General features: G+C 42.5%; 1 protein-coding gene across 4 annotated transcripts in view; it reads right to left on the bottom strand.

Annotated features, from left to right (window-relative positions):
* Positions 1-379: 379 nt before the first annotated feature.
* NRG3 (neuregulin 3) overlaps positions 380-27,335 on the bottom strand; it is a 1,107,816-nt gene continuing 1,080,860 nt past the window's right edge. For 2 of the 4 annotated variants that reach the window (XM_059899580.1, XM_059899578.1), the window contains exons 7-9: positions 11,541-11,668; positions 6,944-7,114; positions 380-889 (exon numbers count right to left, since the gene is read on the bottom strand). In XM_059899580.1, coding sequence (XP_059755563.1) covers positions 382-889; positions 6,944-7,114; positions 11,541-11,668 — 807 coding nt within the window. In that variant the 3' untranslated portion in view covers positions 380-381. Of the gene's footprint in view, positions 890-1,133; positions 1,206-6,943; positions 7,118-11,540; positions 11,669-27,335 lie in introns of all 4 variants that reach the window. The other 2 variants (XM_059899577.1, XM_059899579.1) reach the window with 2 other exon arrangements.

Here is a 27,335-nt window from a genome sequence, read left to right on the forward strand (position 1 = left end):
ACTGGCATGTCCACCCTTGGGATACACCTCTTCTCTTTGAAACAGGGTAACTGCCAGCACTTTTTTATGAGGTCACTGGCACTGTTGGGGCTGAGGGTCTGAATTGCCCACAGCTACTAAGAGCCAAAGAGGACAGTGTCGGGACTAAATAAAATTGTATTCAGAATTCTACCCAAAAGCTTTAGTGGTAAGCTTTATCCCTCCTGAAACGTTTCTTTCCCTTTAAAAAAATATTTTGTTAAAAAACACTATGAGGGCGATAGACTATTTGGTTTCTTCTAAGTAGATGCTCTTAAATTAATGCATATAAATAATTTGTATTTAATCTCCTCTCTTTCCTGTTGAGCAAAGCATAGAACACACAGATTCTTACATCTCAGGTCACTTGGTCAATGCAGGGTCTCTTTGTATTTCATTTCTTAAGACAAATTGGGCCTCTCGTTCTGATTTGGCTGTGGAACTCAGGGGGAGAAAGGCTGTGTTTTCACTCGCACTGTCCTCGGTTTCTACGCTGGCCAGTTCATAGTCTTCTGACCGCCTGGCACCAGTCAGAATTCGGATCTGCTCCTGGACAGTTTCTAGCAATATTTTCACTTCTTGTTGTTCTGCTATAAGACAATCGCTGACTGGAATACTCACATTGACAATATCAGCAGAGTAGGAGTTTTTGCACCATTTGATGCTTTTGACTTCAGAAATCCCTGGCATTTGCATGCAGGTTTCCTCTAGACCCACTGAGGGGATGATGGGCACGGAACTGGCCCTTGGGGATGAATATCCCATCAGGTCCGTTTGATCCAAGCTATTAAAATAGGAGTTTGTCTCTCTTGAAGGCAGTTGCATATTTATTGATGCATTTTGTTGGGTTGTTAAACCACTGGATGAATACCTGAAAAAGAAACAAAGTGTTACATATTCTGCTTTCTTCCCAGCTTCTTGAGAGCACTATTCAGTCAACAAAGCACTTTCCACATGCACCATCTCACTGAATTCTCACAGCAACCCCATGAGACGGATAACTATGTTCCCAGTTAAACAGAGAAGTTAACTGAAGCTCAGATAGGTGAAGTGACTTGCCCAAGGTCACACAGAAAATAAGTGACAGACTGAGACTCAAACCCAGATCTTCTTACTTTAAGTCCAGGGATCTTTCAACACACCACAGCTGTATAGGCAGGTGGGATATAGTCTTCCTGACCTCTATCCTAGAATACAAAGTAAATGGGGATTGAGCAGGTAAGTGTGGCCCTTCCATAGTGACAAACAGGAAACCCATAACGGCATTACTCCACTCCATCAACCTGACCACCCTCTCAGCCCTGGTTTAGTCCAGTGTAGACTCCTTGTGGCCACCCTAGGTGGAGGCAATCAGGAAGCCCAATATTAAGCAACAAGGTACTACAGTCCTGAGTTTCTCTGCTTCACACTGACCTTAGGGGGACCAAATCCAATTTCCACTGGCACTCTGCTCTTTAGGAACTGCCTCACTGCCAGTTTGCTGAGCCTAAAAGATGGGATGAAAGGCATACAGTTCCTCTGTCTGCCCAAGATGAACATGAAGTGAGTTCCATAGGGCCTCAACCAAGCTAGTAACGTTCCTCACATGGTTTCTGGAGTCAAGTAAGGTAGTTCATGGGTGCATGGTAATGGCTTGTTGAGAACGCCATCATGCTGTTCCAAGTGGTTTAAATATGCCAGAATCTGGCTGGCCCCCCTCTTGCTTGTTCAGAGCTAGTGAGTGAATTTTCCATTGCCTCTGAACTTTCCAGTGCCAAAAAGTGAGGCAGGGATATCGTAGGTTCACGGAAATGTAGTTTGGGAACTTGAACAGTAGTATTTATTCTATTTCTCAATTATTTTTCCTCAATTTTAACCTTAAACATGAAAATTTAAGCATAATCTAAACACGTTCATCCTCAATATAATAAATCTCATTCCCCTTGTCTTACATTATAATGTAAATAAAAATCATGTTTATACATGGAAAGAATAATTGCAATGAAGTGTGTTGCATACTAAATATTAGAAACCTTTATTGTAAAGACAAGATGGGAGCAATTTAGAGATCTGTCTTTCTGCCAGACAGTGTGAAAAGATGGGGAACAAATTTAGGTGTCATTGTGTTCTACCCTCTTACTGAGCCTAGTACGGAGTTGGCAATCAATAAATTTTGATGGAACGGACTCAGCAATACATGAACAGAACTTCAAGGTAAACACTCCCTTAATATCCCAGTTAACAACAAGAGCTAACAAACATTTACACAGAGCTTTCAAAAAGCACTTTCACCTCTAATTACCTCCATTGATTTAAAAAACAAAAAAACAAAAAACGGTGTGGTTTATTTATTACCACGTAATGGATAAATAAACTGGACTAAGGACTACCCAAATGGCTTGCCCCAAATTACACCCTTGGTAAGCAGCAGAGGAAGAAGTTAAACCCACGTTGTCTTATTTTAATTGTTACTATCAAAGCCAGAAATGAATAGGCATCTCAAACTTTTTTGAGATGTAAAATCTTTACCTGCACAAATTATACAGCCACATACAAAGATAGTCCCTGGGGGACCTCAAGGACTTTCTCCTTAGTGTTCTATGACTGAAAACCTGAACCTAAAGTTTCTGATCAATGAATCAATTTCAACAAGAAGAAAGGGGACAAATTGCAGGCTTTTGTGTTCTTTCCTTAGCACCATTAACGTGTATGAAGATACAGAATGTCTGCTATCAGATTCACCAATGGCACAGAAAGTTAATGAGGATAAAATCGTCTTTCACGTGGATCATCAGAGTGTCTCAGTGAGTAGAATCTAACAGGTTGAAATGTGATGGTGATAGTGCCAATTCTTAATACCTGGATCTAAACATTAGTTGTAAAAATGATGGATAAAGGTGTAAATATCTTAGAGGATTCAGTCAATTGTTGACGCTTCAGCAAATCCACAATGTGACATGATGTTGAAAAAATTAATAGTCTTGTTCAGGCTTCAGAGGCTACAATAGACCTTTGACTAAACAAAGACCCTGAAAGGAGCTACATACCGAACTGCTGGACTACATGCAGGTCAGCAGAAACGGTGCTAACAAGTCTTGGGAACCAACAGATAAGGACGGGAGTAAGTCATGAAGCTTCCTGGGCCTTGGGAATCTGGCCAAATCCTGGGGATCAGTGAACATTCTGAGACTTACTACTAGAGACCAGAGCATTTATGATAATAGCCAGAGCTGCATATTTGCACGTAAGCTGATGATTATCAGCTTGCGGCTTGGCATTAAAAGCAGGACTCCTTCGGGCTGCACTCTGAAGTCTCATCCATGGAGTGGACACACCGCCCGGGACCTTCCAACTGGGACTCCAGATTGCTGTTCAAGGGACTTCACAGCGTTGCTTGGATCTGGATGTAGGTGCTTCCCCAATTTGGTGATTGTAAATACATTTATTTCTTACTATTTTGCTTGTCTCTCTGCTATAACTAACCTAATAAGCTTTCTTATTTAATTAAGTGTTGAGTGGTTATTTTGCCAACAAATCCTCCGAACTTGAAACTGAAAGTGAGTCTTTCGGCAAAACACATGGCTAAGAAGTAATCAAAGGTAATTCAAGCCAAACTTGGAGCAGTCTTCTACTATGCCAGCGTGCTGACTGAAGGAGTCAACTTACACATCATCTCACAAGCCAGGTATGGATCACACGCTGGCAACAACTGAAATCTAAAATGCTGCCCTAACATGAAGATGCACTTTAAACAATTAGAACTCTCCAAAAATGTGATTGTGTTTTGGATCAGAGAGGATTTCAAGTCTCACCACCATGACATGCTCTGGAATCTTAGACAAACACGGCGGCCTTACTTTAATTCTCTCATTCATTAAAACCATCAGGTAGCAATACTGCTCTAGAGGGACCGCTCTGAGAACTCACTGAAGGAATGCCTCTTCACTCTTCCAGTACAGGCACACTACTAATCCTCCCTTCCTTCCTAGAGTTGCTGTGAGTGTCCTAGCACTGGTCTTTGATTAGGAGGTGATACTACTCTCCAGAAGTTGAAGCGAGAGTTACATTTCTAGGTATGATTCTTGATTAGAAGATACTCAGAGTTCTGTATCCCTTCAGAGTCAACGACTACTGTCACACATTTGATCCATGAGCTTGTCATTCATTGACAGTAAAACACCAGTTGGACTGCCCTTCCCCCAATCCCTCAACAAAGTAATCACAAGTACATTTCCTCTGTAACTATGTGAGTCAAAGCATCCTTTTAAAGAGGGAAGATTTCAACAATTAGTCATTTGGTTTGATTCCCAGTAATTTCGGGGTCAGGCCAAGAAATCAGTGTTTCCCCAGAGGACTCCAAGACCCAGTTCTTGGTGCATAAGGGATTAGAATGAACTGACTAAATTGAAGGAATCTACTTCTCCCTCTGGAGCCATACAATTAGAGATTCCATTTACACATCACCAACCATGACTGTGATTTTTCTTCACATTCCTTTCCTGGTTTAGTGGTTTACTTAGTCAGAAAGGCCAGTATTCAATCCACTTCTTTTACGTGGGCTATCCCACCTTGGGTTAGCCATTTAAATTCTGCTATCTTTAGTGTGTTCATCTGTACACTTCCTGAAGAATAACTGAATGTAAGTTTGTAAAGTTGCTATTTAAGTGAGGTGGATAATCAGTATGATTCGATCCCTTCTACTTTGAAGGTAGCAATCTAACTTTTGTGATTCCATCTCTTTCTGTCTAGTACACAATTCCATTAGTTTGATTTGCCTGACATAACCCAGTTCACAGCTCTGTGAGCCGCTGCCATGGCTGTCACTAATCCACTGATCCGGGGAAAGCCTCTTGAAGAAGCTCCTTTCTACCTGACTCCCTCCTCAAGCTTCACTAAGTCAGGTGCTGGGTTCAAGCTGGGTTGAAGTTAGCATCAAGGAGAGATGTCATTATACCCTGGGAATCTAACTAGCAGACAGCACCCGCATGCTTGATAAACAAGCATCAGATGCCTCTTATAAATTCATTCACCCCCCCCTCCAGGCTAGGGCCAGATTTGAAGAGGGCCTTTAGCTGTGAAATTCTATTATCAATCCCATTTCCAGTCCGGAGAGACGGTCAGTCCCCCAGGAGTGGGAAATAGCTGTTGTCAAGAATGAGATTGCTCCCTGAGACTCATCGTGCTGAGCACACAGTGACTTATACTTAGAGTCACCATTTATCAACATCAGGTGCATATCACATAGGAAAATACAGGTGGCTAGCCAATTGGAGAGAATATTCCAAACCCAATGATGATTGAACCCAAAACAAAACGATAGCCGTAACAGTGCCCAACAGAAGAAAGACAGCATGGGCTGGGTTCTCTCTCCACTCACAAAATCTCTCAAAAACTTGATTGCACCTCACTCATTCTCACTCCGACGTTCACCCCAGGGGGAAAAAAAAAAACACCTAAGTAACAGACATTATTAGTGATTTCAGAAGAAAAGTAATTATGAAACATGATTAATTATAGGCTAAATGCAAGCCCCTTTTCCAGATATAAGGCAAAGAGAAATGCAAACTACTTCTTGACTTGCATTATACATTTTGGACAACTTAGCTGTTATGTTGAGTGTGTAAATCTCACCTCAGATCTTACCAAATATATTTTACAGTCTATTTGGAATTGCTTCAAAATTACAAAATCCAGACACGGGCTATTTATTTCCTGTCTTCTAGTCTTCCTACAGAAATCTGTAGCTGAGATTCATCAGATGTGGCATTGTTGCATACATATCACTCAGAAGAAAAGACAAAGGTAAGAATCTGGGACAGACCTCAAACCTGCTTTGGCTTTTAACTTGCTACAGACAGGGTGGAAAAATCACCCAGACCAAAGCAGCAAAGAAACCTAGCCTGGCTGATTTAGAGAGAGAAAAACTAGATGCAACAAAAACCTGGCTTGAGTGAGGAAATGGATTCTTGGAATTTCTGGAGTAAAGCCTGATTGCACTGCTCTTGAAATTAATAAGAATAATGGTTCCTGTGACAATAGCTACAAGTACCCCTTCTCTGTTTCCCATGTGTCAGGTACAAACCCTTGACACATGTAATTTCTTTTTAATCTGCCCAACAACCCTCAGGAAAGCTGGTATTATTTTGTTCAATTTATAGACGAGAAAATGTAAGCTCAGATGATAAAACTTTCTCAAATTCATACAAGTAGTAAGGGGCAAAGATGAGATTTGAAATTCAGTCAGTTTCGATAAGGGCTGCCATATTTGGTTGAACAGCTTGTGTCGGTTAGGTGAGTGGTGGCTAACATTCATTCTACACTCCACTCACCATGCTATGAGGGCCTGTGTCCACTGAGAGGAAGGGACACTTTTTCCACTGCAAAGATGACCAACAGCCATGGAGCCCAAAGCCAATTTTTCCATCCCTGCACCGTGAATGAAACTAGAGATCTGAGTTTAGCTACTTGTGCCTTGACAATACTTTGTCAACACTGACTGAGACTTGTTCAAGAATGCTCGATGGAGCAGATGCTATATGTTACAGGTTATTGTTACGGTATTGTCCACAATAGTGATTAGAGAATTAAGCATTTTTTTCCCCCAAACCTAAGGAACACTTTAGTCATCCTAAGAAATCTGTTTTTTAAAATCAAAGACCCATTCCCAGTTATTTTAGCAACTGCAATAATAACATAGTGTCTAGATGACTATATACTTACTTTTTTCTTAATGCTATATATCTTTTCCATCTAACATTTCCCTAATATCGATTTCCATTGTATCTGTTTTTTAAAGTTATTCTTTTGTGGAACAAAGGTGGAAGCAAGCATAAATAGCCAAATAATGATGAAATCAGTGAATAAAACCCCAAGGAACATAATAACTCAATTTAAAACTGTATCATTCATAACACCCTCCCTAAATTCCATTGCTTTTAAGACCTACCCTTGGCAAGGTATCGTATCCTGATCTGGGATCCTTGATTCCTCGAGTTGCTGATATGCTGGTCCCACGATTCCGCCCAACCTACTTCGGGGTGAGGGGGGTGTCCTTCTGAAGGCATTCCTATGGAGCATACCACTCCTTTGCCCTGGGCTGCAGCAAGAGGAGAGAGTCCTGCTGGTGGAAAGAAAACCAACAAACAAATTGATCATAGCAATAACCTCACAGGTGGCTGCTGAAACTTTTCAAGCACTGCATTTCCACCCTAGATCCTCAAAGTTCTAGGTCAGGCTCCATCCATGCCTGTAGGATATCTGTTAGGAGGGATCGAAAGTTGCTGAAGCCATTTTATCTTTGGAGGGACTGAGAAGAAAAGAAGTTCCATTTCCTGTGTTTCTGGCTTTCCAGTCTGGAGCACAATGGACTAAAATAACACCAGCTTTCCAGCCAAAGAGGTGCGCTTGAGGAATTCTCCAGTTCCTGATTCCCATTCTCCCTCATTATCCAAGCTACAAAAGTGCCTCTAATAGAGATAAAAATGGCCTTGTTATTAAACACTGCCAAGAACTAAACCCAAGAAGCCTTAAGGGCTTTATGGGGAAAATTTCACTTGTGTTAGTGGTAGAATAAACAAACCTTATTTTAACTGCCTTTCTCTCCTTAATATATATGTTACTTTTGCAGTTCACTGTCTCAAATTTTTGTAAATCCTGAGAACCTAAATTATTTTTCTTTTGAGTTTGCTTCAACTTCTTTTTTTATTGAATGAAAGATTCTTTAAATTTTATAGTGCTTTACAATTTTCAAAAGAAGTTTCACACACATGATTTTATATAATCCCATAATAAACCTTTGAGTTTGCTTTTAATAAACATCTGATCATATATTTCGCTCGACTCATACATCCAAATACCCAAATCACCATGCCAGATGCCATCAAAGGGCAAGGCATAAACGGGATATACCTCAGGTAAGATCCCTACATAGATCACGTTAGACAAAGAACTAGACTCTTTATAGAAATCAATTACTAATTTGATGCATTACTTATTCCATATCCATTCCTCTCTCCACCCCACCGAATTTACCCTACTACCATGTGAACTCTTCCTGTGCAGACATTCCATGAGATGCCAATAAGGGAACTTAGAATTTTTGTGTTGTTACTCATTTAGCTCTGAAAATAGCAATAAAACCACACACAGAAACAGCAAAAACATTTTCAAAATTTCAATAAAGTTCTAAAGGATCCAGTCCCCCAAATGAATTTTACCCATATTACTACATTATTTGGAGTTCTGTAAGTTTTCCCCCCACAAACATTACTGTTATTTCCACTTAATAAATACAAAACTTCTCAAATATTATTTAAGGTCAGAATTTGAGAACCTGACAAATGAGTGCTAGTAGCCACCTTCCTGGTTTGGGCAAGGCGAAATGATCACACTTTATAACTTCATATTCATCAAGCCCAACATTAACTTCCTGAGTTTGTGCAAACAAACACCAGATCATACCTGGCAACGTTATTACAACTTCATCATAATATTTCTGGGTTGAGTGTATTGAGTCCTAACATGCCTAACAACAAGGGACCTCTAGTTAGGTCACTACACCAATGAGTTTAAGAAGCTCTATAATAACTAATTTGTTTCCCTCCCTTCCAGCTTCTATCTATACCATCCAGTGGCAATTGTGGAGTCCACAGGGTACTCAGGCTTGGATGCTAGAATTAGCTGCATCAGGTCTGTATGATACTGGGGAAAGTACTTGTATATCAGTCAGAGTCCTGGGGGAAAATAGATAGCACTCTATATCGGGTCATTTGGGAAGATTTTGCTATTTACTAAAAAGTGTGTTCACTGTTTGTTTGAAAAAAAAAAAATACAGGATACTTCTGTACATAAGGGCTGGTAACAATGGGAAACTGCTACCATCCCCGTAACTGAAAGGACAAGGGGAAGGAGCAGTTACCTGATCGAAGAGAGAAAGGGCTTGTAAGAAGAGGACCTCCTGGCTAGTGCCAGGAAGAGGGCTGTAGCTGAGGCAACCAGGCAGGGAGGATGGGAGCAGAAGTGCTAGGACCTCACTGGCCTCTGCCCTTCCATCGCTTGCCTGTGCATCGCAAGAAACCAACAGAAGCGCAAAAGCAAGTGAGCCTGCTGCCCTCTTAGTGCACAAGGCAGGGCAGAAAAAGGTAAAGCCTAGAGATGGGTGGAAGAGATGCAAATAACGGTATTAGCACTTGTTTAGGTATTTTCATAGTATTGCTATGGGGATTAAAGAGATAAAGTATGTAAAGTGCTTAGCAGGGAGTCTGGCACTTAGTAGTTGCTCAACAAAGTAAATTCCCCTGCCCAAACTGACAACTCAAAGGCTCATACTAATCACTGAAAACCCTGGACTTATTTCACCTTAAAAAACCTACACATGTGCTGTCTATAAATGAGTTATATTGCCAAAATATAATAAGTACAACATGACATAATAGATTTCTTCTTTAAAAAGAAAGAGGGGTTTTTTTTTTTTTTTTTTGGACTAAACACGAGAAATAATGGCTTTGAATTAACAGCTTTGTTTCATAAATGAGTTATCCAAATGAGTCATATTTGCAGTGCACAAAAGAAATGAATTATTCATAGCTAGCCAAAATGTCACAACAAAAAAGTCTACCTGTATGAGCTAGTGACCCATCTTAAAAAACAGTTCTATACCTATTGATCAATCAACTATTCAAGCTTTCTAACCCAGTGGCATTCAGGAAGTTACACAGCAGTTTGCAGGATGTATAAATCAATCAGTGACTAGGTTATCAATCATGAAAACGTTTAAGTCTACTGCATGTTTTACAAAACAAAAGCTATGATATATTGAACTATAATTTACAAAGTTCTAAAAGCACTTTATAAATCAACCCTTGCCTATCTATCAGGACATAATGTATGCCAACAAATACTGCAATGTCATTGAACCAAATAAAAAAGGTCTCTTAGAGACTTCCTTATTTGATCTGTGAGTGATTCCTAGAAACCATAGTAGAAACCAAGTTTAGGAGGAGGTATATCAACAGACAAAAGTAGGGGTAGGGTATTTGCAGGTCAAATACATTAGAAGCTATAATTGCTTAATCATATCAACTTTAAAACATGTACGACATAATATAGTACTTAATATTATACTTAATTATTTTACTTGACTGAATGGAATACCACTTTAACTTGTATTACAATCAGCAGAGGAAAATGCTCTTTTGGAAAAAAAACATCTTCTAAAAGGCCAATAATTTTGTACTTAATTCCCTAATTGAAGAACATCCACTACGTCCGGTTAACTGAAGTAATCTTTTCACAGGGAAATATTTGTAAATGCCCCAATTGATATAAACTAAAAATTGTAGTTAATAACTAAAGCAATTATCCAGTAGCCAAACATATTTCATCCTGTGTTGAAAATATTTAAACCTTTTTTTCTTTTTTTTAACTTAGCAAACCCTTGGTACCTCAGTCTTTACCCATGTAGATTAAGAATAAAAATCACCATCAAGTACTAATGATGATTAGTATCAAGAGTGACGTGAAAACCTCATAGTAAATGTGGCCAGCATCAAGAAAATCTTTTTTAGGGACTCCCTGAAAGGTGAGGGAGAAGTTAGTTTCCTTGAATAATGCATACTTCTCTCACGGTGGTTTTCAAAATATTGCCTACATATATGAAAACCAAGGGTCAACAACATTTATCTTCCATTGCTGGGAACACTGTTATTTTTTACCTTTTCCATTTAATCTCTTCATAATTAAGAATTTTTTAAATACTGTACCTCTTACTAAAAAAAGGAAGCTTACATCTTTGGACAACTTCCACAAAGACTGATGACATATCAATACTTTTGGATGCACATAAACATAATGTCTGTTCTAGTAAGTCTCAAATGTTGGCACTTTAGAACAAAACTTTCAATTTTTGGAGTTCCAGATTCCTATGTATAAACAGAGCATGTGACTAGAAGATGCTGAAGAATTTGCTCAGCCTCAGAATGCTGTAAAATTTATAACCTTTATAAGATAACTTTATTTTTGGCTTTCTCCCCCAAAGAGCCAATTTTTACAGTCAGCTTGTTAAAAAAAAAAAAAGTCCCACTCCATTGATAATGGAAGATCTAGTAAACCAAAGGAGAAGATTTGCCAGGCTTCTTCCTCCTGGAAAATTTTCTTTGTGTGAGAACCATGTTGGAAGACCTGGAGCATGTCCTATCTGCTGCCTAGGGAAGAATTAGTCATTAAATTTGCAGACAGTGATAAGGCAGGCTAGGAAAAATCATGCTTTTAATAGTTTTTCAGATTGCAATTGTTTCATTCACTGGTCTGTGTCTGCAGACTTGATGGGTGTTGTTAATAGTTCCTTTAGGCTTCCTCTAGGGGCATTGTTGCCTGCTGGTATCTTTGTCTGCTAGGAGCTGCTTGGGCATCCACTGCATGGGGAACGACAGGAGAAGCAAGAACGATCATCTCTCCTGAATAATGTTGTCATTCCTCGGCATGTGTTGTCCAGTGTTATACATTGTGTCAACGCACCCGTTCCCACCATGATTAGCTACCTGTACCTGTGGTGTTTGACAGATTGGCTTCCTCTGTTGGGAGAAGGGACCTCTGGGAATGACTGGGGGCCGGCAAAACTTGACTCCATCATTTTCTCCAATGCAGTCACGGGATGCCTTTCCGCCTTTGAATACTGTGGGAAATCACATGCACAGAGTTGAGCTGGAGGAGAAGTTATGAGAGCAGGGCCTCTGATACTACAGCTGGGTATCAAAAAGTTACTGGAACTTACCAGTAACTTTTCCACTGGGCACCTGATCAGGAGAATGACAAAAACATCATTTTCATCCCATTTCTCACACACTGAATATGCTCTCCCCTCTTGCCCCCAAAACTCTTTGTGATTAGATAAGGTCCATTCAACAGGGTTCTTCACGTTAGAATCTTAAGTCTATCTTTTCATTTCAGTCTTCACCCATGGCACACTATGCCTGAGAGCCAAAATCACACATTTTTTTTATTGGAGTATAGTTGATATACAATATTATATAAGTTAATACAAGGAATTTTTAATTCAATGTACATTTTACCAAAAAAATTAATTAGTAGATGGACTACTAACAATAGGGATTCAATAAATGCTAATTGAGTGAACTTCACAACAGTCTCAGATTTATGGAAGGCTTTGATTTAGAGTATCTGCCCACTACTCTCCACTGTTTCTCTCTCTCAGCCTGATACCAGGTAATTACCATGTCTAATAAGAGAAGTGTGTGAACAGTTTACTCTTTATAGTTATTAACCCTTGGTTTCACCTTTGACTATGAGATATCACAAGGCACAGGGGCCTAAAGAAAACCATATAGCTATGGCATATTGAGAAAAACTTTGCTCCCAGGGAAATATCACATGGCATCTCAATCAGGCAGCAGTTGTCAAGTTTAACACTCCCTGGACACTTGGCACTTGAACAAGCAACAAGGATTATCAAGTTTCTTTTCTAGAAATGTCAATGAAAACTATGCTGAGAAATGACATTTTTTGAAGGCTAATAACCAAATTAGAGAGATTTTGAAATCCAGATATTCACATGTAATATATGAACAAGAATTTCACAGAAAAACAAAGATAGATATGCAGAATACATACAAAAAAGTATATAACTGAACTCATTGTAGAGATGAAAATCAGAATAGAGAATGTTAAATTTCAGGAGTACTTAGTAAAGGCAAAGATTCAAGGAAAATAGAGTTGGTGCTAATTTGTTGGGGGTATACATTGGTAATGTGTCGCAAAATATTAAATATAGGTACTCTTTGATGCAGAGTACTACTTCTAGGGATTTCGATCATTAATTGTAAAAGTTGGAAATGATATAATCAGCAAAGTATGTCAGTGGTACGATTTTTAATAACAGAAAACAAAAGAGAAGCAACTAGAAACAATAGAAATGGCCACAAATGAATATTATACAGCCATTGAAAAGAATAAAATCAAAGTATGAAAAGTATGAATATGAATCCACATGTGCAAATAAGGAAAATGCAGTAAACAGATGTATATATAAGTGTATGCATGTGTGTATATACAAACATATTTAGCTTTGTGTGTGTATATATATAGATATGTATAGATTTTGTATGTACATATACATATATGTTTCTGTGTGTGTGTGCACGCAACCACATGGGATGCAGATGGGAAACAAAAGTAAACTATTAACTAGGTGTTATTCTTGGGAAAAAGTATATTGGTGGGTATGGGCTATGGAGACTAGGGAAATTGTCAAGGTTATGTAACTTTAAGTTCAAAATCTCTAACTAAATGTTTTTAAGTACTTCCAAAACAAACCACATAATGTTAGTAATGACCACATCTTGAATCAGAATATGAATTCTACAAAATGGACTTAACAGAAGCTATTTAGACTTCTTGCAAAATGGAGTGAGTTGACATGGAACAAAAAGAAGATATGGAGATAATTTGGAAAAGGTGGTTGTTTTCAACAGCCCCAAGTTACAAAGATCCAAAAAATGATGGAAATACCTTCACATGTACTTCTTTGTTGACTAATTAAGTTGTTTATCATAAATCATCCATGGAAAAAGTGAATTGAATCAACATGTTATTGAAATGTAAACAACATACTGAATTTCTATTTCTAGACTTCCAGGTTCTATAAAAGATCTACTAGAATTTTTCTTTTCTCCCAACTTTTAATAAATTGCTTGAGAAGACAAACTCAGATGGTTGGAAGCCTCAGCTGTAGACACAGGTGAGATTATCTGGAGACATCTGTGGCAAATTGGAGGGGGTAACTTCTGTGCTACTTCTGCAGAGGGCTATCAGTGGGCGACATCGGCCAGTGTTTCTAGCACACCCACATTTTTCCAGAGAAATTGCCAAATCATTAAAAGTCAGCAGCCCATTCCTTTTTCAAAAACAATGTATGTCAAGAAGCCTAGTTCAGCTTTGGGGCCGTTAGTTCAGAGCCTCTGCTTTGTTTTTTTTTTTGTTTTTTTTTTTTTTTAAGAGATTAGAAGTGGTCCCTGATCAGATTCAGGGCCAGTTGCTTCTCGGAATGTTTGGTGATATTCTTTTTAAAGTTTAATTTTTATTTATTTATTTATTTATGGCTGTGTTGGGTCTTCGTTTCTGTGTGAGGGCTTTCTCTAGTTGTGGCAAGTGGGGGCCACTCTTCATCGCGGTGCGCAGGCCTCTCATTATCGCAGCCTCTCTTGTTGCGGAGCACAGGCTCCAGACGCGCAGGCTCAGTAATTGTGGCTCACGGGCCTAGTTGCTCCGTGGCATGTGGGATCTTCCCAGACCAGGGCTCGAACCCGTGTCCCCTGCATTGGCAGGCAGATTCTCAACCACTGCGCCACCAGGGAAGCCCAGAGCCTCTGCTTTGAATGAGACTTTTGATCATGAGAGCTAGAGGGCCTTGTTCAAAATCTGGGATAAAAGTCTTGAATAGAATCAACCTCTTACTTATTCTGCTTATTCATAGCATTCATAATAGATATAATGTTCTAAATCTTTTCTTTCAAATGCTTAGATTATTGTTATACAGTTGCTTTCACTGGTATTATTGTGGTCCATTAACACAAATTTGTCTCCAAAATTTAATATTTTGGATTTTTCTCTCATAGCCTTTTTGAGAATCGTTTTCATTTTAGTGGCTACATTTAATCTGAGGTGCAGGTTTAACTTGCTGGTATCCCAATCCAAGGTTAGTTGAGATAAGTTGGAACACAAAAAAAACTAATAATTTGGCAATCCTTCAAACTAATAGTCCATACATATTGGTTCAAATGAATTTAGACATAGACTCCAGTTTTCAGTTCTGACAAATAAAGAGCTTAGAAATCGTCATTCCTGTCCTTAAAATAAGAAAAAAGCTGAACAAACAAAATCAGTGACTATTCTTATACCCATCAGATAATTGAGGTTGCAGGGCAAACCACCCCTCTAAAACCTGGAAAGACAAGTGAATACAGAGAGTCAGCCAAGATCAGCTTGAGACAGCCTGGGACCTGGGGGCCTTTGCTGCAGTGCCTGCACCTGGACAAACACCTCCTCCAGCAACAGAATACAAAGAATCTATTCGGGACTAACAATAACCTCGTGCATGCTCAGTTGGGACAAATTATGAACGACAAGATACAAAACACCAAAAACCCAACTGTCACTTCTGAGATGCCCAGAGCAAAAGCAGGGTACTGTGCATGATGCCTGCACACAGCATTACCAAGGGGGTGGGCAGACCACCTAAGCCGACCCCTGGACCCACCCCTACCTTCACCCTGTATAAGGAACCAGCTCGCCCCCACCTCAGGGAGGGAGTAAGGGAACCTGTTACTTGTTTTCACTCCCTCCTGCTGCAGCATGAGTCCCAGTAAAGCCTTGCCTGAATTTCTTGTCTGGCCTCTTATCAATTTCTATTGATTAAGGAGGCCAAGAACACTGGTCAGTAACATACTTTGTTGTGACTCTGCCGGGACGTTCTCCCATTCCCGGGAGGGGATCTGGGCACCTCCGGGACCACCGACCATGGAATACAGCTTCCCAGTGGGTGACAGGCGGCCACCTGAACCTCTTGTTTCAGCGTCACCACGTTTGGTAAGTCTGCCTTCCTGGCCCCTGAGGGCCTCAATACCCTCATTCAGGTGACGCTTTTCCCCTCCCCTTTGTCCTTTTTCCCTCACCACTTTCCCTTTCCCTCTCCTGAAATCTCTCTCCTTCTTTCTCTGTCCTCTCCTACTTCTCTGTCTTATCCTCCCGAGAGAGTGGACGTCGGGCAGCTACAGCATCACTGTTCTCAGCTCGTGACACCTGCTCCCTCTGGCCGGCAACAGCTCACCTTGACAGGTCACAAGCAGAGGTGGGAGAGGCTCGCCTCACACCAAGCAGACCTTGGTCCAGTGGGCCTTCCCTGATGGGAGATTTATGAGAGTGACAGAGGTTCCATCCTCCTGTCATGTAGTGGCTGGACGTCCGATCCTCCCAATATTCTCACCTTTCTTTTCCTCTGTCAAGAGAAGTCTCATTGGGAACAGGCTGAAGCGGCAGATTTCTACATACTGGTGTATGTGCGGGTGAGAGTCCCACCTGTGGGTTGGTGACCCGCAGACGATGGACAGCTGGCTGGTTTCGGGGTTTGATCACCCTGGTGGGCAGTGGACAGGGCGCTCCCTCCTTCACTGGCCCTTTCTGGAAGTGCACAGGCTGGTGCCTGAATAGACACCCTCGGTGGGCAGGCTGAAAAGGCAATCTCTTTCTGTCTCTTTTTTTTCAGTCTTTTCTGTCCCTCCTCTCCTGTCCTCTCCCTTGGTCCTCATTACATACACTCCCATCCCCTTCATCCTGGAGACTCCTTGTCTGTGTCACTAACTCTGGGGAGGGAATTCTGTGATCCCCTTTGTCGTTACACTAGACCTCGACTCCATCCGGCCCCCGGGATCTCTAGTTGTTAGTCTCCAGATTTATATGTAAACATGGGAAATGCCCAGGGAATCCCCAGAGATTCTCCTCTGGGTTGCATTCTTAACCATTGGAGACAGTAAAGAAATAAGCTGATTTTCTTTTGCAACACAGCCTGGTCCCCGTATACCTTGGGTGACCAGGAGAAGTGGCCACGGAATGGATCCCTTAAATTTAACACCATTTTACAACTGGACCTATTTTGTAAGCAGTCTTAAAAATGGGGAGAGGTCCCATATGTGTAGGCCCATACGTGTAGACTCCAGACTGAGGGATTCCTATTGTTTATATGTAGCCTCTCTTCCTGTGTTGCCCCCAAAAGATTCAGAGCCAGACGTTCTCACAGACCCCTTCATTCAGCTGCCGACTAGCCATCGGCGTACTGAGCCTCCTTCTCAGGCCCCTCTTTCTTCTTCCCCTTCACCATCTTCTTCAACTCCCAGACCCCCACCTTTCCCTGTCAAGTCAGAGACTCAAAAATCGGAGCCCCTTGTGTTTCCTCCAATGGGACTCCGATCAGGTTCAAAGTTAGCCACCACTGTTGCCCCCCAAGGCCTTTACCCCCTCTAGGAAGCAGCTAATGGGAACGGAGGGATTACTAGAGTGCATGTCCCCTTCTTGATGCAGGACTTAGGAATCTGTAAGGAGAGGTTTGGCAGGTTCTCAGAGAACCCTGACAAGCTGAGCCTGACAAATTCGTCAGGCTGGGGTTAACATTCTCTCTTACCTGGCAGGACATCATGGTTATTCTGGCCCAGTTGCACCCCGGATGAAAAGGAGCGTATATCGAGAAAGGCCAGAGAACACACAGATGGCCTACTGGTCACCCATCCACACTGCCAAATTTATCAGGCGGTGGGGGGATGCAATCCCAGAACATGACCCACGCTGGGACAATGAAGATCATGTAGGCCAGGCTAGGATGAGACATTACTCATCTATCAGAAGGAATGAAAGGTATATGGTGAAGCCTATAAATGATAAGATCCCAGAGGTTATACAGGAAGAAAGAGGAAAACCTGGCAGTCTTCCTGAGCCAGGTGACCAAGCCATTCAGGAAGTACACCAATCTAGACCCTGAGCCTGCAGAAGGGAGGACACTGTTGGCCACGCATTTTACCACCCAGGCCACTCCTGATATCAGGAGAGAGTAACAAAAGCTTGAGGCTGGGCCGCAAACCCCATGGTCAACCTTGGTAGAGAAGGCCTTCAAGGTCTATAGCAATCGAGACTTAACAGAAGAGGCCAATAAGGATAAGAGGCTGATAAAGAAAACGCAGCTTTTGGCCACTCTGATCCACCCACCACCTCGAGGGGACCCTAGAAGGCTGCGAAGGCTGGACAGACCACCAAGAAGCTGCCTGGGCACAAACCAGTGTGCCTTTTGTTGGAGGGAGGGGCCCTGGAAGGGGGAATGTCCTGAGCGCCCTCCTGTGGGACGCCAGAGGGGCAGCCCCAACCCCAGTTCCTTGTGAATCTCTCCGATGAGAGATTCCCACACACCGACTGACGGGGCGAGTGCCTGCCTAGCTCCAGATCCTATTCGTTCCATCCTCATGACTCCAGCGGAGCCTCAGGTCACCCTTGACGTGGCGGGTAGGAGAACTGATATTCTTGTAGACACTGGAGCCGCCACCTCTGTTGTGACTAGGCCGGCCGGCCCCCTCTCCAACCGTGACTGTACTGTGACGGGAGTTGATGGACAGCCAAAGGTAAGGCGATTTACATCTCCCCATGCCTGCAGAGTCGGGTCCGTTATCATTACTCCTTTTTGTATATGCCACAATGCCCTGTCCCCCTCCTTGAAGAGATTTGCTAAATAAATTAGGAGCTAGTATATTCTTAGTCCAATGAGGTAGAAAATTCAAATAGAGAATGTGCATCTATTAGTAGCCCCAGATGACCCACGTGCTGGTCATCAAAAGATTCTCCAAGACCTCCCCCCAAGAAATTTGAGAACAAGTAGATCCTGCAGTTTGGGATACCTTGGTTTCAGGAAGGGCAAAACATGTTTTCCCAATGAAAATAAGATTAAGGCCTAGGGAAAGGCCCCTGAAAGAGACAATATCTTTTAAAGCCTGAAGCCCTGATGGGGATCCAATCACTGCTCACCAAATTCCTAAAACACGGACTCATTAGGCCCTGCTGATCCCTGATCCTCCCAGTTCAGAAGCCTAACAGGGAGTGTCAGTTTGTGCAAGACTTTCGAGCAGTGAATGAGGCAGTCATCCCTATTCACCCAATGGTGCCAAACCCATACACCCTCCTCGCCCACGTATTGGGAAAGCTCAGTATTTCTCTGTTTTGGACCTCAAAGATGCATTTTTCTGTATTCCCCTACATCCAGACTCTCAATACCTTTTTGCCTTTCAATGGAGGGACCCTGACACCCTGGAGGCTACCCAATATACCTGGACAGTGCTTCCGCAGGGTTTTGGGACAGCCCCCATCTTTTTGGAAATGTGTTAGCAAGGGAACTGAGGGAACTGAGCCTTGAGAAGGGAACTCTGCTACAATATGTTGATGATTTATTGATAAGTAGTGAGACCAAACAAGATTCAGATCAATATACTGCTAGGGTCCTAAATTTTCTGGCAAAAAGGGGATATAAAGTGTCTCCAACCAAGGCTCAGATCTCACAGCAACAGGTTTAGTATTTAGGATTTGTTTTGACCCCAGGGGAAAGAGCCCTGGCCATAGATGGAAAAACAGTAATTAGTGCACTACCATCTCCAACCACAAAGAGGCAACTTGGAGGCTTTCTCAGGTTGCCTGGGTTCTGTCATATCTGAGTTCCAAATTGTGGCCTTATAGCAAAACCCCTACAAGAGGTTCTAAAGGGAGAGGAAAGGGAGCCCCTTCAATGGAATAGGGACCAATAGGGACCACCAGCAGGTCTTTGAGATTCTAAAGACTGCGTTGAGTAGAGCACCAGCACTGGGGGTTCCACATTTGGACAAGCCCTTCATCCTATACACTCATGAGAGGTCAGGGACAGCACTAGGAGTCCTGACCCAAAAGCTGGGACCGGGTCAGAGACCAATGGCTTACTTTTCAAAACAGCTGGATTCAGTGGCCCTGTGATGGCCAAGCTGCCTACGGGCAGTAGCTGTCACAGCCCTGTTGGTTAATGAGGGTTCCAAGCTCACCCTGAGACAACACCTAGATGTATTAACCCCTCATTAGGTACAATTTGTACTGGAAGTCACAGGACATTATTGGTTGACTGGAGGAAGGTTAACAAGATATCAGGCCCTCCTAATGGACACCCCCGACATTACCTTAAAGGTGTGCCAAACCCTGAACCCGGCAACTCTGCGTCCAGTGGTCGAGAGTGGAGACTTAGTGCATTCGTATACAGAGACCATAGAACAGACTTACTCCAGCGGGTCTGATCTTCTAGATGAGCCTCTTGACAGCCCTGAGGTCGAATGGTTTACTGATGGGAGCAGTTTTATAGAAATGGGAACCCGAAAGTTGGGGTATGCCATAGTTAGTCTCGGTGAAGTCATAGAAGCCAAGGCCCTGCCACCCTAGACATACAGGTTCCATGTGCTACATGCTCATGCAGCCATTTGGAAAGAAAGAGGAATGTTAACCACTAGAAACTCTCTCATAAAGATTTAATTCTGTCTGTCTCTTTAGAAGCAGTGCAGCTCCCGACCCAGGTGGCAGTAATCCACTGTAGGGGCCAGCAGAGGGATGGATCTTTTGTGAGCCAAGCAAAGCTGACTGAATTGCAAAACAGGCAGCTCTACTGCAAAAGCCTGAGCAAGTTATGGCCCTAGTGATTGCCCCCCCCCCCCAAACTCCCTAGCCTTCCCCAGTATTCTCCACAGGAACAAGAAAATGCTGAGAAATGGGGCTATGAGAAAGGAAGCACAGGCTGGTATAAAAAGGAGAATAAGGTTCTAATCCCTGAAGTCCAACAATGTTAACTCACTAAGAGCTTACATGATGCCACCCGCTATGGGAGAGATGCACCGTGGGACTTGAGGCAAAAGGCTTTTTCAGGGAAGGGGATTAAACGAACAGTAAAACAAGTAACGCTTGCCTGTGCTTATGTGTCTGTAATAAACCACAGGCCCATCCAATCCCCCCTTTGTTACTCAGGCCAGTTCAATGCTGAGGGACATACCCGGGGGGAAGACTGGCAGTTAGATTTCACCCAAATGCCCCTGTTGTCAGGATATAAATATCTTCTTGTGTTCATTGATACTTTCACAGGATGGGATGAAGCCTTCTCCACTCGATCTGAAAAGGCTACTGAAGTCTGTAAGTCCCTTTTAAAAGAAATAATTCCTCGGTTGGGACTTCCAAAGTCCCTCCAGAGCGATAATGGGCCCTCTTTTATAGCCAGAATCACACAGGGACTCACAATGGCCCTAGGGATAGACTACAAGCTACACACCTCTTGGCACCCCCGGTCTTCAGGGAAGGTAGAGAAAATGAACCATACTTTAAAGAAAACCTTAGTAAATCTCTGCCAGAGACTCATGAACCCTGGACCAACCTGTTTCCTATTGCACTTCTCAGGGTCCATGTAGCCCCCAGTTATAATCTGAGGCTTAGCCCATTTGAATGACCTATGGGAGGCCTTTTCTTACTACTGACATCCTACTGGATGAGGAAGTGAGTCAGACCCTGAGGTATATTATTCATCTAGAACACGTTCAGAAGGCAATCCAGGACTATGCCCACAAGGCACTGCCAGCTCCCACTCCGTGGAAGGGGCCGTTCCTTCACAAATAAACCCCGGGGACCAAGTTCTTCTTAAAACCTGGAAAGAGGGGTCCCCCAAAAGACCAACTATTGCCAAAATAGAAGGGCCCCTATAAAGTAATTTTAGCCGCCCCCCCCCCCCCCCGTTGTCAAACTGCAAGGGATATCTAGTTGGGTACATCTGTCCACACTAAAGCTTTTATCCCCGCAGGTACAACTGAACAGTACACCTGTGAGCCGGTGGAAAATCTGAGATACCTATTCAGAAGACAGGCACCATCGACAGATAAGTAAGAGGATGCGGCGGGTTGGACTCCTATGTGCCATTCTTGCTATTGTACCCTCGCTTGCATTCTGCCTGTTTGCTCAGACACCCACACCAAGGAAGCAGCTCCTTTGTCCATGCTGGGTTTAAGGGAAACACTCCACCACAGAAAAGCTCCTCCTATTGACTCTGTCCGCCTTACTAGTCCCGGTAACTAGGGGATAATGGCAAGAAAACTCACTTATCAACATTTCCAGAATCATATCTGAAGGGGAACATTTAAAAGAACGCTGGATATGCCATCAACACCCCCAGCTGGCTACTGGCCCTCCTCTTGCATTTCCCCTGCAGCTGCCAGTTTCAATGGTAATTAATGATCTAAATCAGGGGCAACTGCCACCCCCTCAACCTCTGCTAGTCACACTTGCACCTTCCAGTGGTCTATTCCAATGCTTTAAGCTTACTCCCTCATACACCTGGACCCGAGGCATGGGGCACCTTATGTTAAACTGCACAAACTGAATTTGTTTCACATGCCCCGAGAACCCCCTGGGGTATTACACCAGCTATCCTGCCACTTATATGGGGTTAAACTGTACTTTCAACCTTACCCACTGGTGCCTTGTTTCATACTCTGGCCTCGTACCCCTAAACAACACAGAAGTGGAATGTAAATGGTGAGAAGGAAACATCCCATCCACCTGGTCAATCCAATTTGACCCACCTGTGGGATACCGGGCAAATAGTGATCTGGCCTATTGGGTGTGACCCCCTGATGATGTCAGCAGGATCATACATGAGCATCTTGTTAAAAATGTTGTAGAGCTTTAAATACTTAGTTATCAATGAAATGGTCTGCTATCCCCTAATTATTCAAGTACTAGCAACAGTTATGTCCTTCAGGGACTGTCTACTCTTAACAACCGTGAGACAGACATTCAGGTCTGCATCCCAGAAGGGTCTGTTTTCCCCTGCAGACAACCAAACCATCATATGTTGTGGAATTATGGCCAGGCCCTGTCCTTTTCCAACCAAGCTATGGCCTATAAATGCATTGATAATGTCCACTTCATAGGAGAGAGTGCACTCTAGGGGCCACAGGGATGAGAGGGACTTTTATCTATAACAGGACCACTCCGGCTCACAACTGAACCTGGAAAGCACTGGGAATGATCTTAGCAGGGGCAGGGCTGGCCATAGGACTGGCAGCTCCATGGGCACACTTTACCTATCATGAAGTAACACTGAGAAGTCTCACCAGACAGCTTGGTTGTAGGATGGAACAGACAGGGCGGACCTTAATGGGACTTAAGACCCCTCTTGTTTCTTTGGCTAATGTAGTTCTTGACAATTGTCTAGCTCTTGATTATCTTCTGTCAGAACGAGGTGGAGTTTGTGTGATAACTGATACTTACTGCTGTACCTGGATCAATGCGACAGGACAGCTAGAAGTTAATATTAAGGAAATAAAGGGAATTCCCTGGTGGTCCAGTGGTTAGGACTTCAAGCTTTCACTGCTGTGGGCCTGGATTCAATCCCTGGTCGGAAAACTAAGATCCTGCAAGCTGTGTGGTGCAGCCAAAAAAAAAAAAAAAAATGTAAGTATACACCCCAGCAGAGTGGCTTCACAATTTTGGCAAGTGTGATATCACCTCCACTGTCTGGTCAACAGTTTAGGAAGCCTTCCCAAAGTTAACCTAGTTCCTTCCCTTTCTAGGCCCTTTAGTGGCTAGTGTTATTGTTCTCCTTTCAGGCCCTAGTTTGTTTAACCTTTTGGTTAAGTTTGTGTCTTCTAGGCTTCAACAGTTTTGAGTAAGGCTCATGATGGCTCAAGGAATTCAACCCGTTCCAGCGGAGGGTGGCGCAGGTCCCTACAGGTCCTTGGAACAGTCAGCAAGGGACTTCTATGCCTCCAGGGTACGCTAGGGTCTGTGGCTCCTGTCCAGCAGGAAGAAGTTTCAGAAGAAGAGACCTTCTGTCCCTTAACCCTTAAGAACGAGGGGTGTAGAATCCCTCAGGGGGGAATGAGACCGACTGGGACCTGGGAGCCTTTGCTGCAGTGCTTGCACGGGGACAAACGCCTCCTCAAGCAACAGAATACAAAGAAACTATAAGAGATTAAAAGTAACTACATACATGCACAGTTGGGGCAAATTATGAATGACAAGATACAAAAACCCAACTGCCACTTCTGAGATGCCCGGAGCAAAAGCAGGGTACTGCGCACGATCCTGGCACACAGCACCACCAAGGGGGAGGGCAGACCACCTACGCCATCCCTTCGGCCTGACCCCTGGACCCACTCCTACCCTCACCCCATATAAAGAACCAGCTCGCCCCTCCCCCTCCCCCCCAGGGAGGCCAAGAACCCTGGTCAGTAACAAGCTTACCTACAGAAGAATCTTCCAGAAACATAAACTGGTAGGAATACTTAAGTGGTAATTTTAATAAGTTTTTGGAATCTGCATGTGGACTAGAGGGAAAGTAAAAATTATCTCAGGGCTATAGTCTTAGGGAGTGTTCTCACACTTGCTTGAGTTTAACCTCCTCCAGGACCACACCAGATTCCCACTAAAAAGTATGAAAAAAATAAATAAATCATCTCATGTCTCTGATGAGAAAGTAATCATTTTGAAATGCACGCACAATGTTCTGCATTATAACTGTCTACTTTTCAGTGAAAAGAGACTTTTACCAGAGCCTGATCTCCCCTAAGGGAAGAGCATTCCACTCAATAATTGAAGAAGAGACAAATTCTTTGCAGTAGAATTCCAAATAACTTATGTGGATACTCTGCCTTCACAAAGGGTGAGCATAACTCCCCACTCCTTAAGTGTGGACTACACATGGTTGCTTCCTTCTAAAGAGAACTTTGTAGAAAGGGATGGGGAAGAAAGAGTAACACCACAGTGGAGTTGCCTGACATTACTACCTCAGACAGATGACAAAAGGAATCATCAACAGTGATAAATCATATTGAGAGAATGCACTTTTGATAGGATGTGATGAAAAAGGCACTTTACCTGTATTGTCTTTCTTACAAAACCCCGTAATACCAATCTAATCGGGAGAAAAACATTAAACAAATTCCAGTAGAGGAGCATCCTACAAAATACTTGACCAGGACTCCTAAAAACTATCAAGGTCATTAAAATAAGGAAAGTCTGACAAACTATCACAGCCAAGAGGAACCAAAGGATACGACAGCTAAATGTGATGTGGTATCCGCATGGGATCTTGGAAAAGAAGAAGTAATTAGGTAAAAACTAACGAATTCTGAATAAACCATGGATTTGAGTTAATAACAATGCATCAGTATGAGTTCACTAATTGAACAAATGTCCCATATCAATGTACAATGTTAATAATAGGGGAACCTGGGTTCAGCGTATATGGGAACTCTCTGTACTAACTTTGCAACTTTTCTGTACATCTAAAACTGTCCTACAAAATAAAGTTCACTTAAAAAATTTTTAAAAATTTAAGCAAAAGATACATACCAAAAATAATAATAATTTAGAGACTAAAGGCAGTATTCAGCTTTCCTTTATTTTCCTGAGTAGCTTAGCTGTAGGCCTTCAAGGTGCAAAACCCACTCTGTAAAACAGTCTGCATAGACTCTCCTTAAAGGCAGCTTAATTGACCGGGATTATAGCCTTTGGACATTTTATAATCTGTGCTAAAAGCATTTATTATGGTTCCTCCCAAAATGTGTGCAGTTCCTCCCTGGGAGGAGTTAAGGTCAGCACAATTTTATCTCATCCATCTGATAGTATCCCCAGTGAAGTTCAAGTGTTCAGGTTAGCTGCATGTCTGGTTCTCCCCCTTAACGTTTCTGTACGACGTTACAAGGTACAGCAGTTGATTCCATGGTCTTTTCCTGTACTCACACAGATCTTGACATTTTGTGTTTGTCCATGTTTTGTTAAAACCCCATTTGACGTAATGTCACTTTAATCGTGAATAAGAAGATGGCACAGACCATTCACTGGTCCTTTCAAACACCCACATAGACCCTGGTCATACTGTTATTTCATGGGGAAGCATTCATCCCGATTGGCTTCCCCGAAAGCCCTCCTTGTGGAAATGTTCTTGGGTGCTGAGGACACCCACTGTTGTTTGCACCATCACCTGCCTTGCTCCTAGCACACTGTTAGTGGTGCCCTAAAGTCAATAGAACTGTCAGATGAAACAGGAGCATGTTGGAAGTGCAGCAATGTATGCTGTTTCCAGGTCTGCTCCCTGCAAGCAGCCCGAGTCAGAAAGTTAAATGAACGCCGTGTCTGTGTTGGAAAGCAATGTTGACAGAGTTGATAATCACCTGGTCTGGAACCCCAGGCAATAAAGCCAGGAGGGAGGATATTGTAAAATGGTTTCAAGGTTTTCAATGTCTTGTCTCCACATTGCTCTCAGCTCACCTATGTCTGTGTCAAAAAGTTCTTTATTGCAGGTCTGATTTGAGCCCAGAAGATCGTGAGGCTGAGTGGTTATAACATGTTTTAGAACGTGTTTTCATCCGGATCCCTAATACGAGTAATTAAAAACAACTCGACAGTTGTGGTTATTTTAAGAATGTTTGCACCATGTACCAGAGCCGGAAGAACTATAACAACTGCTATCAAATTTTAACACACTCCACTGAAGAGGAATAATAGAGCTAGACACCCTTTCCAGACACCCAGCACAGCAAACACTCCTCCCGGCCCCCATCCGTCACCCTCCACCACCTCACCTTCACCAGGTGCCCGCTTCAGCCAGGAGGAGCTGAGCACATGTTATTCCCTCTTCTCAGAGAGCTCTTAGCCATTCCTATTGTCAGGTTATCTCCCAGACCTGCCTTCTGTAAGCTCTACAGCACTGTTCACTATTGGCTGCAGGCCTTGGCGCATTTGTTTGTGGGATTTTTTGATTAATATCTATCACCTACAGTAATCAGTAAGCTCCTTGAAAGTAGGAACACTGTCATTTTTGGTCATCATGATATCCCTGGTTCTTACTAGATATTTAATACATATTTGAATCAACAGATTAATGTATGAATCTATAGCAAATCCATAAGTTAGAATTTGATATTTAAAACAAGAGATCAGGTTTTAGACTAGAATGATTCAAAATTAACTTTGATTCATGCTTCAAAGAGATTACCTCTTCTGACCAACCCCTATCAAACTATCTGATGAACTTCAACTCATTCTCAAGACTCAGTGTAAATGTCACCTGCTTCGGGGTGGGCTTCACAGATTCCCCCAGCCAATTTTAGATGTCCTTTTCCATTATCTGATAGCAATTTGAATTAATGTATCCACATGATAAAAAAAAAGTATATGCTTACGTGTTTGTTTCTAGCACTAGCCCATGAGGTCCCTGAAGTCAGGATCCATCTTCTGTTTGTATTTTTTAAGATCTTCATGCAGTGTCCAACAGAGAAAAATATTCAAAAAGCATTACAGAATAAATGCCTCTCTACCAATTATCAAGGCTGTACTAGGCATTAAATTCTTCTTGTTCTCCTATAGCGTGCAAATATTATCTTCCAATTCTTTCTCATTGAATGTTACTCCCACAAACCTATCCTTCCTAAGATGGTTATTGAAAAAACTGTGGGAAGGGGTACATAATTTTGTTCCTTTACTTTTCACTAATGTATATTTTCCCTTGATTTTAAGAAAGAATATATCATCTCTCTTTTGATGACTTCTGTTTCTGATCCCTGAACTAGGTGCTGGGAAGTTTCACTCCCTTGACTGGTCTGGAGGTTATAACTCTAGGCCCAGCTCTCTCTCTCTCCCCCTGGGGACACAGGAAATGAGGTCAGTTCATCTCTTTGAGTTACAAATGCTTCATTTGTAAAGGATGGTATGGGGCTAGGTGCTTCTAAGGCACTGCCAGG

This window comes from Balaenoptera ricei, chromosome 16 (genome assembly GCF_028023285.1).
Source record: "Balaenoptera ricei isolate mBalRic1 chromosome 16, mBalRic1.hap2, whole genome shotgun sequence".
Taxonomy (NCBI): domain Eukaryota; kingdom Metazoa; phylum Chordata; class Mammalia; order Artiodactyla; family Balaenopteridae; genus Balaenoptera; species Balaenoptera ricei.